Below are 14,746 nucleotides of genomic sequence, written 5' to 3'. Positions count from 1 at the left end.
CAGCGCAGTTTCATATGAAGTAACTAAATGGGGAATTTTCCATACTAGAATTAAGATATACTCATCACGTCTGTATCTCTTTGATCGGACTCTGTAGCCTCTGCTTTTCACAAATTCGTGCATCGTTCAATCATGTGCTGTGTAATGTCGAACGACGGCTTTTTCGGAGCCGGTACTTTTATACTTTCCTTTTTGTGGGTTTTGGTGTGACACTGTTAACAGCTGGACTATATAGCATAGTCATATTTTGATCAACTATTTAGGCATAGTCTCACTAACAGCATTAGTAATTAAATTACACACAAACCTCGTTTTGTGTAACTGATTTGGTAATTTTGAGTTTCTTCCTTGACCCTGCATCATGTATATTTTTGCAACCGGAGAATGCAAATTGACCGCGTTTCAAGCTGCAGGATTTCCAATATATCCTGCCATCTCTTAAGAATAAAAATAGCAGATGACGAGAATTCAGCAACAGAACAGAAAGTTCCTGTAAATAGCCAGTATGGGATGGATTAAGAAGAAAATACATTTAACAGGTGGTAAGTAACAATGCAAAATAAATAATTAATAAAATAGTTTTTTTTGGGGGGGGGGGTAAATTTACAGAATAATGTGAGTATGCCATAGTTCAAATACTGTTGAGTGACGTAACCAAGGGAAGCTTACAGTAGCAAGGCCTGGAGCAGAACAAATTTAATTGCATGTCCCAGTACAAATTTCAGAGACAAAGTTTTGAAATTATGGACTGCTTCACATTTATAAAATGCATGTTAATCCTATTAGTGAGCATTATAATTAAAATTTCTGTAGCAGTAGTGTCTAAAAATTACATATTGAACTTGATGGCCATATATTTAAAAAATAAAAGAAATATATTACTTTCTAATCCTATAATGCTGAATGAATATATTTTCCACTTTATTATCATTATCTCAACAGGGTTCATGGAAGATGAATAAATGAAATACTATTCAGTTATAGGTTCCTATGAATCTCAAATTCCTATCAACCCGCATTACCACTTTCTAACAAATCCTTAATTTGTTGTGTTCTGTCAGTATCCTTAACTGTGCACATATTGTGAATTGTCTGCTTATGCTTGACATTTCAGAGAGAATCTGCATCAACTTCAAAAGTTAGGATATCTTCAGGATGGAGTAACATGCTTGTTATTGTACTGCATTGTGATGGAAGTTATGTCTAGGACATGCCAGTAATTGTGTTGTAACTGAAGTGTACAATTATCTATATTGCATGAATCATGAGCTTTTGACTTTATTCGTTTATCCTTACATAAAATAATTTCTGCAATATCATTCTTATTATGTGACACAATTGACTGAATATTACAAAACATAAAGTAAAGCATCACTGTTATCAGTTACAGTTCTCTTGGAGAATATTTTTCATTAGATTTTTTAGATGTGAAAATCATAACAGAAAGAGTTTATAGTATAAAAGTAGTGCGTCCGAAACTTACACGAATCCACTGATATACAGACATAACTACTTTTATATTTTTAGATATTTTGACTTCTATGGTCAGTACTACCAGATGTACAGGTTTAGACATTTTAATATATTATCATACTTTTATTGTACATACTTTTTTACTTTTAAATGAACATATATATGTTAAAACATATACCATATTTGAGCACTACTGAACTTCATAGTTTTGAAATTTCACAGAATCCTTCCAACTGAATTACCCATGGAAGTTGGGGGCTTACTGTATAAACAAATTTTAGGAGCTAATATATATGAGTACACTGTGATATGACATTGGACAACCTTAAGACTAGGTCCCATATTCTTTGCGTTGTTTCTGCAATAACCGCACCCTGTTAAGAGCAAAATTAATTCACCAGGGTAAACACCACTGTCTTTCTTGTCATTACTAGCAGCTGACTTCAATCTTGCTCTGTTCTTCTTACAGTATTGTTATTTAGCAGTTCTTCCTTCATGTCCTTCTTAATTTTCAGATCTGTGGGAGCTAACACTGTTGCTGCCATCATAGATCATAATTCTTGTACTCTATCCTCTTAAACACATCAGATATGAGCTCAACTTTCATTGATCCCTTTATTATGTGTGGGTATAGTAATCTGTTCCTGCTACCAAACCTCTGTCATGGAGAAATAAGTCTAAAACTGATACTTATTATTCGGGTTTACCAACAGTGCGCAGATGCAGATACAACCCAGTCCAGTGCTGCTGTATCCACCATGGAGCTCACACATACTGCCCTCGAATGAAACCTAAGCCTCCATGGTGAGAAATCAGAATATAAATGTAAGATCTGAGTGCCTCACAGTGGCAACTATGGAGATTGTCTTCTGCCCTCTGAAATGTTGATGATCTACCAGACTACACGTCATAAGATCATGGAGGACAGGCATTTGTAATTGTCTGAGGTATGGCACAACTTTGAAGTTTCTACTAGAAATCTTAAAAAAATGTTTTCAGAAGTAAAAATCAGTGAAGAAGTTCTTGTTATATTTCTGAAAATAGTATTTAACCAAATAAGGCACCCAAACTGGAAAGCAGCCCAGTAAGGCCATACCGCTATATTTGTTTTCCCTGAAAGTTTTAACCAAAAGCTCCATCACCTTGGACAAATCCAGAGCGTCAGAATCATGATTACTGTGCGTTTCACCAACTTTTATGTCACATTCACTGCCACTGGTGTTTAAATCTGGATTTACCTGCAAGCAGGAAACCAGTACTTTGTACCTTGGTGGGAACAAGGAACTTAGTTTCTCCTTTGAATAGTATTCCACTAGTTTTATAAATTCTTTCATAAGGGATCCTATGATAGCACAGCCTTTTTTATGTATCAGGAAGGTAGTAAATGTCATCACTGTAGCTTGAAATATTAATGGTGATCTACGACAAATGTTGAGAAAGTAGATCATGTCTGGAGAAGCAAAGATCTTGGCAAAATTTTGCTGATACTGGGTATCACAAACAGAATGGCACCTGACTATCAGATCTAGTAGTAGTCGCTGGAGATAGAGTTTCCATTCGTTGGTTAATCTTTCCTGTAGATGAAGTGGCAATGAAATTGTATCTGTAAAGATAAAATTTCTTTTTATTCATAGTTCTGAAGATTAGAGTGCTGAACTATATTGTGAAATTCAACATATGAATTCCTGTATTAGAATGTTTAGTGACAAAGATCCTTTGATAGAAAATTAATATAATATTGAAGTCAGATCAGGGAAAGAATGAACACAGATTCTGTACCACTTGTCTTCCCAGCAGCAATGTCCCCTGTACTAGCCTTCTGCCACACTCACCAGTTGTTAGTTTCTTTTCTGGCTATCACTCCAGCTGTCTCTGTGTATCCTTGGTTTGCTATTGGTGAAGGAGAGGATGTGTGCAGTGTAGGTTGGGTGGGGAACAATAGGAATGGGTTTAAAGGCACTTCAACAGGCAGCTGATTTTAATTCACATTACTCATGTTCATTCTTTCCTTGACCCTAGAGTGGCACTCTGTCATGTTCTCCTGTGTGTGGTCACCCAGAGGACATGCACCTTTTTTCTTTCAGTGACAAAGTACTTTCCCTAAGTGCAGAAGATCTGAATAAAGACACCTGATTACTACCAACATTACACTACGGTACAGTACAAAATCAATCTGGTAAGGTAAAAGGTGGGGGCACGCGGTAGTGTAGTTGGTTGAGGCACTATGCTACAAGCCGGAAGGTTGCGGATTCAAGTCCCGATGAGGTCATTGAATTTTTTTGAATTGACCTAATCCTTCCAGCTGCACTATGGCCCTGGGGTCGACTCAGCCTCTTAACAGAAATGAGTACCAGGAATTAATTAAATAATTTTCCTGGGGAGTAAAGCGCTGCCGACGCATAGGGCTGATAACCTTACCGCCATCTTTGAGCCGATTGTCTAGATAATGTGGGACCCTCAACGTCTCACAACCCTATGGGCCTTCATGCTCTGTTGCAGAGATAGCTTTACAGGTACAGTTGTCCCTACGCTTAATGAATTAAGCACCATGCTATGAAGATGTGTGGGGAGTGGAGGTATAGTTCCACCACTCGGCACTACATTAAAGTGGGTGGACGGTTTCATGCCCAGCCCATTGCTACACAGACTGAGATATCCCAGTTCACCCACTCAGTAATGAGTTGTGGAATGTCATGCCTGAATTATGGCATATAACTTATTTTCCAAGTAAAACAAAACATTAACAATATAGAGACATTGCCATGATCCAAATCATTTTTCAGTTGGTGAATGCATTTTGATTTCTCATGTTTGTACCCTACAGGATAAGATAAGGTAAAAACATATGAGAGAGTAGAGGTATAGCTCCACCTTCTTTTTACCTTGGCACTAGATGGAGGTGAGTGGTCAGCCTCACACCTCAGCTACTTTACTCCGGGGGAAAGAGCCCCTGGTACCCACTGGATAAGAGGCTGGGTGGGTCCCACACAATGAGGTACATTTTTTTAGTATAAATGATACAGACTGATTTGTGCAATATAAAATATCCTCACCTGTTCTGCACCAGACTGAAAGGAGAAATTTTTCTTGCATTACTTTCAGTTCGTTGTTTTCGTCAACTGCTGAATTCAATAATGTGGCGACCAATCTTGAAATATATTCATTAGTCTCTTTGTGGTGAACACTGGCCCCTTCCAGAACATAATATCCAATCTGAATAAGTGAGTTAATGTTTACAGACTTCAGGACTGCACTGTTCATATTCAAAACTTCCACTAAACAAGGAACAGCGTCAGTAAGTTGCATACCATTGTGCTGCTCCAAGCAACTCACCAGTTTTCGTAGATCTGGCTGCAAATCAAATTTACTTTGAAGTTGGATACAGATGGAAAATCAGAAACATGAAAGACTTCAAGGACATCATGTAGTTTTCAATTAATTTAAATTTAAACAAGGGCATCCCTACCAACATTTCTGTGATTGTTATAGATGGCATCTAAATATGGCATCAATGTGAAAAAATGAACATACTTTGCCATACATGACTTACATATTTATAAAGGTAAAGGTGTCCTAAGCACCAGGCCATGAAGATGTATAGGGGAACAGAGGTGCAGCTACATGCAGTATTAAACTTTGGCACCAGATAGGGATAAGTGCCGAGCTTCATGCTCAGCCACTTTAACCCCGAGGAAAGAACCCCCAGTACCCACTGGTTAAGAGGCTGGGTGGGCCCCAGAATCAGTGTGGCCAATGTTCAGAAGAGAAAATTCTTGACCCTACCAGGACTAGAACTCCAACCCTTCGGTCATCCAGCCCATAGCCAGTCACTATACCGACTGAGCTATCCCAGCTCCCTAAAAGTAATGGGAGGTATATGAAATGAATGTTTGCATCTGTCACAGAGTCAAAATATTATTCTGCTATATTCCAAGATCTTTTTAGGTGCCCGGGAATGAGCGAGATACATAAGTAGGGACTCGAGAAGTCTGCTTTTAGAAAAGTATCCTAGAATCTCATAATTTCCAACTGTGTTACAATGTGAAACAAACCCTTCATACTTTGATCCTAGAAAATGTATTTGTTTATTCATCACTTTTCATTCATAATATTCCAGATTAATTTGTTTAGCTTCACATTGCTCATGGAAACACAATATTTTGAGTTTAGAAAGGTACTGGTATGGCATATGAACTCCACAGCACCTATGTGTATGTGTATTCAGCTTACCACTTCAGCCAAGTCTATTTGCTGCTGGTCCATAGTTGAAGATTCCATCACAGACATGGAAATACTGGCATATAGCTATGTCAGAAATTCCTGTCTCGATAACCTGAAATAATCTGAGACCCGTGTGTGTAAGTGGTAAGGATTTAGAAAGTAACTTTTAGCTAATCTCATTTTAAATGTTAGGACGATGAAATCAAGTAGGAAAAGATGTGCAGGGAACACAGCATGCACGAGGGGGATGCAAAAGTGGAATATTTTAAGGGAAGGTACTAACTGGAGTATACAAGTAAGCCAGGAGGGTGTGGACTAGATTAATTTGGCTCAGAGCAGTGACACGTGGGGGATCCTTTTGAACAACATAATTAAATTTGAGATTCCGTAAAAGGCAGAGAATTTCTTTACTAGCCAACAAACTGTTGGCATACCAAGGACTCTGCTACATGGTGTTATGTCATGTTCAAAGCTCAACTCTTTCATCTGTTAAGTTACTATTCCTTCACTTTCAATTTCATGCAGTTTTATGTAACTCCTTTGAGCTTCAGTTAGCATTAAAAGGGTCAAGGGGTGGGCAGTCTCATATAATGGTTTCTCTAATTTTCTGGCTTCATTACACTTTGTAAATCTGAAAAGCAGGCCAATATACAATACATCTTTCCCTTCACTTACTGATCTCTGTACTTTTAATGTCTGGTTGATACATCATCATCCATGAATCCATGTACAACACAACTGAGAAACTATTTCTGTATGCATTTGGTTAAAGATATATGGAGGCAGTATTTGGACTGGGATGAACATGAGAAAGCATATTACGCTTTGACTCTCTGTAAAGATACATTTACATAAGAAGCGTGTCGATCAGACATTTACACTTAGCCATATGTTTGGGATACTCCATGAGAGCCAGCTAGGATAACATTACAGACCACATGAATATGAAGCAGTCCTACACATGAACAACCGCTGCAATATGAATTGTATTATGACGTTCGTTACACCATTACGTGTATTTAAATTAGTGGAATGTGAAATGCACAATTTACTCGATATTGATGTAATAAGACTGTGTATTAGATGCAGCACTTTGTTCTAGAACTTTTGCAAATATTAGGTTGTCTGTTATGTATTTAACCAACTCACTTATTAAGAGCCTCATGATATGAACTTACTGTTATTGTACGGAGAATTCTTTCTTATAATTTTCGTTTCATACCCGATTCGAAAATGACGTCCATATCATTATGTTCAGCATGCGCACCAAATAGAGGTTATGTATTAAGCGTCAACTTCTTGACTGAATGTGGAATTGTTTCTAAACCTTAAGATTTCTGAATAAAAAAAGAATGTAATAAGTACTGTTCTACACAGACAACACACGGCATGAATCAGAATTGGCATTCTAAAACGATTGAAACTTCATAGTAACACAGCACCTCGATCTAAGAAATTATCCTAACCGCCTTTACGCATTCCCCCAGGAGAGGAAGTGATGCATGTATAGGCAATGAATTAAGAAGTATTTTTACGTGATATATGAACGGAGCTGGAACCGGCCGGAACCACACGTGAGATCTGCTTTGTTTTCATAACACGCCAACAGATGACGTGTGTACGCAGGAAATTGGATTAATTTCAAGGAATGCCGGTGTTAGAATTGGAAAATGATTTACGGCTTGAAATATAATTTCATAACAAAAGAATATGATGGACGTAAGTCGTGGTTACTGAAGAATCTGTCGACAGCGTTAAATGGTTGGGAATAGTGGTATGATCAGCTGTTCCGTATGTACGTATCCCAAGTTGGCCTGTGGCCAACACCAGTACGATCAGTAACAGGTTAGTATGAAAAATTAGCTGCACAATATTGACCTTACCGCAGGGAAAACATACTTCTGATTCAAAATATTTAGTACTGTATTTGTTATCAGAGTATTTACCAGGCATGTTTGTTACTGATTGCTTCATTAGTAGCAGAAAACAAAATGAACATTTCTTTTTTTCATTCAAAACACGTTCTGTAATCCACTTCATTAACCTGTTATTTTATGTTGCACTGTAGAACCGGAATTTTCTGTCCTCATGTAAATACTGTGAAACCCAAACGCAAATGTTGAGAATATTGTAAATTTTTTATTATTTGAAAATGGAATCATTCACCAGCTGTTCAGTGAACACCGAACAAGTTTCCATATTAAGTCCGTTTCAGTGAATGTATTTTCAGGGTCCTGGACCCATTTTACATCGTAGACATGTGAACTTCCAGTTACAGTTATTGTATAGAAGTTGTAGGTAGTAAAGCAGCCGGGGCATGAAGCTGACCACTCACATTGAGCTATTGATGACGTCAAGAAAATGTGGATCTGTACATCTACTCCCCCATATGCCTTCATGGCGCAGGGCTTAATTAATTAAGCACAGGGACAACTTTACCTTTTATGAGTTCAAAACAAAGAACTGTAATAGTATTTCCTCCAGGGATAAAGAGGCTGGTGTGTGAAGGTGACTGCTCACCTTCATCTAGTGCCGAGATCAAGAATGGTGGAGCTATACCTCCACTTCCCCATATGTCTTAATGGCATGGTGCTTAATGAATTAACCACACAGACAACTTTACCTTTATTGTTTCCAAAATGTACTTCTGAAAGTAGATGTCTTTATATTGGTTTTAACCATTGAAGGCCAGAAGTTTTGTGAGCCATTGTGGACAAGGACTGAAATGTGGATTTTCTTAATTTATTGTCCCCCAGAACAAGGAGTCCTGGAGGCTTCCAGAGTATAGAAACAGAGAAAGTTGCTTCAGATTAAAAAACATCAATTAAAGGTTAATAACAATTGCTGAATCTGAAATCATTAAGGTAAATAAATGGCAAAGTTGTCTGTAAACTTTAAATCTAAAAGCTGACATATATGTCATGCAGTTTCCATCATGTCAACTTTGTTTAAACATTACATTTCAGAAGCTGGCTTTTCTTCCATCATGAGGTAAAAGTATGAAAGATGGTCTGTTGGGGAAAAATTAAAATAACCCGCCTCAACTAAAGAAGGGGAGTTCAGTTTGAGGCACATGAAAGAACCTCGTGTTGTGGAGATTGGTAGCCCTCTTAGTAGAGATGTGTAACGAACCTGGGCCAAGTTTCATTTTAAGAAATTGCCTGCATTAAGTGAGATGTGAAACTCATGGCAGTGACTCTGAAGAATACTGGTGTCCAGGATTTGATGCTGTGTATTCTGGTAGAACAACAGACTTGTAATTTTAGTCCACAAGCGAACTATACTGACCGAGTGAGCGACCGCCGCTTGTTGGTGAAGTTTAGTCTACTGAAATTTTAGAAGGAACATACTGCCAACATCATCAGGGCCAAAGAGTAAGACATTGAAGTAAGCAACAAGCAGCTTACTCTTTGACCCAGCTGACGGAAGCAATACATCCCTCTGAAATGACGGTAAACTTCTAGAATTACTGGGTTTTTCGACTTCTCCCCATTACATTGGATCACATCCTAGAAGATGGTACTCTTCGCTGTATATATTAATGTTATTGTGCAGTCCTCTATTGTAAGCCACATAAAAGCATGTCCAAATTACTCGTGCTCGTGTGACTCACTATGCTCGCGAGCAATGTGGACGATATGACAAGTCATGGGACAAGCAAATTTAAAAACTACAGCCAGTAAATTAAAATACAACTACAGCCTCTACACACTACGAGTAAGATCCTCATGCGCTGAAGCCTGGTAAGCAACTGAAGTAGTGTGGACGAAGATTTACGAGAGCAAGTATTCGTATTCTGTATTGAGGGGGTGTGCTTCCCCATGCACTTAGACTGGTTAGTGGTCCATTGTGCGTTCCCCTTTAATTTCTACTGTCTCCATACCCTACCGGTACTGGTGCTTACTATCAGCCCTTTTCTGCCAGCAAGGTTCCATTCTCCTCTGGCACTGGTATGTAATAGTTAGTCCCTTTCTGTCAGAGAGGTCCCCCCTCCTCTGGCAGTGGTACCTAATACTTCCCCCATCTACCGGAGGAATTGGAAACTACTTGGGCGGAAAATGTTGCCTAATTTTGCTCAGAGGTCTCCTAGAGACATGAGGCTCTTTTACGTGCCGTAAATCTACGACACGGGACCCACGACTTAAAGTCCCTCCCGGAGGACTTGTTCCCTGAATTTTTCCGCCCTTAAAAATTCCACGACCTCCGCCGAGTTTTTGAACCTGCATACTACGAATCATGAGGTGGGAACGTTACCTCTAGACTATGGAGACTACGAGAACAAGTAAAAGCCAGATGAGTCTCCCGACGAGCACGAGTAACGTGGATGCGCCTTAATGGTTAACTGGTTTTGAATGTTGTGACCAGGGGGTGGTGTTGCTGCTGCTGCTGTAGCATATATCACAGCCTAATGCAGACTGAAGCTCGTGCAGTGGCAGTACTGAAGACATCTGTGAATGTACATCCAGGAGATGCCTTGAAGAGACCTGCAAAACTAGCATACCTAGAAATGTGGCACATCAGTAATGGTGAGTGATTTGCATGCTCTTGTTATACTTCATATAACAGAAATATGGTAATGGTTCCATGAACGAGTGTGGCAACTTGTATCACTGTGTGAATTTAACCACTTGGGGCTTATTGTCAGACTACACTGGGGCACGCTCTTCTTTGATTTCAAATGAAAACTGATGATGTATGGATATTTTGCATGTATGGTATGATCAGTCAAAGGCTGAGTGCGTCTTAGAAACTGGAGAAAATGCATTAACATTGTGGTCTTTTGGGTTGTGACACCATCTAGTGTTGTAGGTAGATACTGACATTTTCGAGGAGCATGCCACATCCCTGTTCAAGGTTGAAGTGTGTAGGTTTAGGACTTGGCTCATTTCTGTAGACAGGTTACAAGGTCATGATGTGGTGCTTAATTAACCATGTCCAAGGACAACTTTACTGTGTACCTTTTACTATGTGTTGGTAGGCTCAAAATTAAAGAGTGACTGAGGGAGAACCACTGCACACTGGTTATGAGGCAGTCAAAACTCTTCATTGAAGGGGCTTCACATAAATGGTTTAAAGACCCCACTGGCTGCGGACAGGAAACATTGTAGGCTGTCTGGCCACTGTACATTGAGACAGCACCTACATACTGTCGGCCTTTCAGACTGTGACGTGTGCAGGAAGCACGAATAGGAAAAGGAATTCTACTGCATATGTCATTAGTGCCCAACTGGGCATATAACGGAGAAAAGGGTCTTATGAAGGCCTCAATTAGAATGTTTTTGGCTCTGACCCTTTGAAGGTCCCTAGTCAGATTTGGGGTGCACAGTGGACCCAGAAATGGTCTGAATGCTTTGGACAACTGCAAGTTTTCTCATCTTGTTGATAAAAATACAAAACTGTGTAGCTAACAACAGTCAGTTATGTAGGGAAGGGAAGATAATTAAAGAAAATGGTAGAAGGCAGGGAAAAAGACATGGAAGAGTAAACAAAATCCATAATAAAGGAAACAAAAAATTCAGACTGCTCCCGCCAGGGGCAGTGGGAGCAGTATAAACTTAATGGAAATATGTCACACTGAAAAGGATTGTATTTGTAGGTAGGAAGAAAGATGAAAGTAAATTGTAAAGATGCAGAAGAAAGTAAAGAGGAAATATATGAAATTAAATGAACAAAAAGTAATTAATAAAATAGTAATAAAATATTACAGAAACTTAAATAAATAGTGAAAATTGGAGAGTGAGGTGAGAGAATGAACTAAAATTAAATTAAAAGAAATGAAACAGAAAACAATTAATGTATACCCTTGTCCTTCCTTCATTTTATCACTGGCCATCCTTCTCACAAGCTTACTGTTTTACCCTGTTGTTTGTTGATTTTGTAAACATGTTTTTGTTGCATTTTGCAGTAGCCTCAGACTGTGGTGATGTGCAAAACATGAACTTTGTTTATTTGTATTCTAGAAGTAATCACATCTTAATGTAATCATTTGGTTACACTATAAACATATGTGTTAGTTAAATGAAACGTGTTTTGATAACACATTAGTTGGAATTAGCCAGACTTCCGTTTGCATGTTTTAAAAACCCTTCTAGATGTTTCTTGTTAGTTCTTAGTGTTTGACTTTGTAAATAATATTTCTCCTCTGTATGTTTTTGTTCATTCACTCATGGAGCTGAGCCCTTCTTGAGAAGCTGCCAATTGTGCAGCTACTCAAGAATTTCCCAACATTTTATGGAACCCAAAGGTTCATTACCATGTTCACAAGAGCCCTCCACTGGTCCCTATCATGACCCAGATCAATCCAATCCTTGCCATCCCATCCTGTCACTCTAAGATCAATTTTAATATTGTCCACCCACCTGTCTTGGTCTTCCCATTGGCCTCTTTCTTTCTGGCTTTCACATCAATATCCTATATACATTCCTCTTGTCCCCCATTCATGCTACATGCCCTTCCCAAATCATTCTCCTTCACTTGATCATTCTAATTAGACTTGGTGAAGAGCACAAGTTTGCATTATGCAGTTTTCTCCAACCTCCTGTAACTTCATCTCTCTTCTGTTCCAATATTCTCCTCAACACCCTGTTCTCAAACACCCTCAGTCTATGGTCCTTCCTTAATGTCAGAGATGAAGTTTTACACCCATACAGAACCACAGGCAAAATTATAGTTTTGTATATTCTAATTTTTCGAAGACGACAAAAGGTTCTGGACTGAGTGTTAGCAAGAATTACCTGAGTTCAATTTCCTCTTAATTTCCTCCTGAATCCGGTTTTGATTTGTTATACTTGTTCCCAAATACCTGAACTGTACCCCATTTTCAGAACATCTGTTACCTAACTTTACATCATGATTTTGCCTTGCATTTTGGTGACGAGACAGCAACATATACTTAATTTTCTCTGTGTTTACTTCTAGACCAACCTCCTTACTAGCATTTTTGTTGCTTTTGGTAAATGCTCTAAATGTTTTTTTCTATATTATTTATGAATGTTATGAAAATGCTATGTTTTAATTGCCTGAAACTCACCATATCTTTTGTATCATACCATATTCAACTTTAAAATTGTGGTTAAGTTGCAATAAAATTGAATCAGAATAGCTCCAAGATTATCATCTCTTATTTGACAGCATTTTATTCGTTAATTGAGTATATTAACCTATTTTCCACCCCTTGGCATCTGCTTTTAGTAAACCCGGCTCTTTAGTGCCATCATTATTGTGGCACATAATTTGCACAAGTGGATATCAGGCTAAGAGCTTGCAGTTTCATATTGCAGCAGATTTCCTTCATGTAATAATGAAAATTGTCTGCTGCAGTGTGTAGTTTCTTACATACTTACCAATATGTCAGGATGAAGGTACTGCCTTGTAGCTTCATGGTAGAAGCAGCAGACTACTCCAGAATGTTAGTATATAACTACCGGACCACTTGCTCACACATCAGAAGCAGCAGTCTTCATAGTCACCCTTGTGTGAGCCTCATATTTCACGAGTGCTAATTACATGATGGATGTTTGATTAAGTGTGAACATGCATGCAGGCATGTAGTGTAAGATGTTCTGGAAAGTGTACGTTGGCATTCTGATGAAAAGCTGATACAGCAAGATTGTTGAAACTGACCTGATTAGAAGACAAAGGATACAAGTCAGATGTATATTTTGTATTTCTTCTGTTTTTGAAACTCACACGTATGCTCACCCCCTCACCCTCTCGCTATCTCACTCACCCTCAGTCTCATTGTCACACATGCACACACACGTGTGCATGCATGCACAAATACAGTCAAATGAACCTCCTGAGATTATTGGCTGAATCACTGTGTACTCCATGATTTATGTAAATTGTACTGTATTGTATTACGTAGCCCATCAGGGCTATACATTCATAAAGTTTATTATTTAAACAAAATTTGTTCCTGTTAAAATCATTTAATATATACAAAAATTTAGAACAGTTTAATGTTATGTAAAATGATGTATGTATTTTGTGTAGTGTTCTTCTTTCTTGTGTTCTCTCTATTGCAGAAATGTGCATTTTGTGGATTGTATCTTGGTTATGTGTGTTCTGGCAGCCAGTTTATATGTTGACTTTCTTTTCTTGACCGGTTGATTGTGAAACTAGTGCACTAAGAAATGTGTAGTTTTCTTTGAATGTAACATTCCTTCACAGCCCATATGCTTGATTTCTACTTTTCTTTCTTTTGTTATTTCTTCCCTTCTTTGTTCCTTCCTTCCGCTCTCCCACAATTCTTCCTCCTTCCAAGCAGGCTTGCCCAACCCGTAAAGTTTCTGACATGATATCAAGAAGTATCTAGTTCAAATGTCAGAACACAGCTATCATGACAGAGTTTTTGCGGTTTTTCCTAGTCCCTTCAGGTAAATGCAGGTAGGTAAGAAGTAAAGTTGTCCCTGTGCTTAACTAATTAAGTACTACACCCTGAAAGCATATGGGAGAATGGTTGTATAGATCCACATTTTCTTGACCTCAGCACTAGATGGAGGTGAGTAGTCAGCTGCACGCCCCAGCCGCTTTACCCCCAGGGAAAGAGCCCTCAGTACCCATTGGATAGGAGGCTGGGTGGACTCCCAGAGCCAGTCTGGACAAGGAGAAGAAAAAATTCTTGACCCTACTGGAACTCCGACCTCTTGGACATCCGGCCTGTAGCTAGTTGGCAGACGTTTCATGCGTGTAAATCCAAAATCCTCTTACACAACTGTAACATTCTGAATCACATCGCCAGGAGAGATCGGAGAAACCCAGTGAAATCCTCATGACGGCATTCAAACCACATGAATCTGGGATAGAGCCGAGGAGCGCTGTTGATTGAGACAGCTTGCCCTGTTTTTGTTGTTCATAGGGGCACACGTGAAGTGAAGTGGAATTGCCAGGGTCTAGAATAGTTTTATGTAATTATTGCTTACTGTGTTTATGGAAGTGTATTGTAATGTTTCCGGGTTTCCACATAAAAACTGGAACAAATCATGCGAGCAGGTAATAAGTGATTTAGCAGAACTGCAAGGTAAGGACAAAGTTATCGACTTATGTGCTC

General features: G+C 38.8%; 2 protein-coding genes across 4 annotated transcripts in view; one reads left to right on the top strand and one right to left on the bottom strand.

Moving 5' to 3' along the window:
* Positions 1 to 1,249: 1,249 nt before the first annotated feature.
* Positions 1,250 to 12,899, bottom strand: LOC111871932. Of its 3 annotated transcripts, XM_023865348.2 has the most exons (4): positions 7,230 to 7,286; positions 5,704 to 5,816; positions 4,527 to 4,824; positions 1,250 to 3,076 (listed from the first exon to the last, which is right to left on the bottom strand). In XM_023865348.2, the coding sequence occupies exons 2-4, from the start codon at positions 5,758 to 5,760 to the stop codon at positions 2,469 to 2,471; spliced, it is 963 nt and encodes a 320-aa protein (XP_023721116.1). In that variant the 5' UTR covers positions 5,761 to 5,816; positions 7,230 to 7,286; the 3' UTR covers positions 1,250 to 2,468. The 3 variants fall into 3 exon arrangements, with proteins under 3 accessions (XP_023721116.1, XP_023721118.1, XP_023721120.1); XM_023865350.2 differs by lacking the exons at positions 5,704 to 5,816; positions 7,230 to 7,286 and adding an exon at positions 12,725 to 12,899; XM_023865352.2 differs by lacking the exons at positions 5,704 to 5,816; positions 7,230 to 7,286 and adding an exon at positions 9,949 to 10,031.
* LOC111871930 (trehalase) overlaps positions 10,058 to 14,746 on the top strand; it is a 108,979-nt gene continuing 104,290 nt past the window's right edge. Inside the window, exon 1 of the mRNA XM_023865342.2 lies at positions 10,058 to 10,220. The gene's annotated coding sequence lies outside the window, so the exon portion shown is untranslated. The remainder of the gene's footprint in view (positions 10,221 to 14,746) is intronic.

The sequence above is a fragment of the Cryptotermes secundus genome, unplaced genomic scaffold, assembly GCF_002891405.2.
Source record: "Cryptotermes secundus unplaced genomic scaffold, Csec_1.0 scaffold2225, whole genome shotgun sequence".
Classification (NCBI taxonomy): Eukaryota; Metazoa; Arthropoda; class Insecta; order Blattodea; family Kalotermitidae; genus Cryptotermes; species Cryptotermes secundus.
The sequence above is the reverse complement of the archived record's forward strand: the minus strand, read 5'-3'. Positions and strand labels throughout refer to the sequence as shown.

Coding starts and splice junctions, on each gene's coding strand:
- LOC111871932 (XM_023865348.2), bottom strand. CDS start 5,760: ATGTCTGTGATGGAATCTTCAACTATGGACCAGCAGCAAATAGACTTG. Junction 4,825..5,703: donor AAATAGACTTGGCTGAAGTG/GTAAGCTGAATA, acceptor TTTGATTTGCAG/CCAGATCTACGAAAACTGGT. Junction 3,077..4,526: donor TTCAGTCTGGTGCAGAACAG/GTGAGGATATTT, acceptor TTATCTTTACAG/ATACAATTTCATTGCCACTT.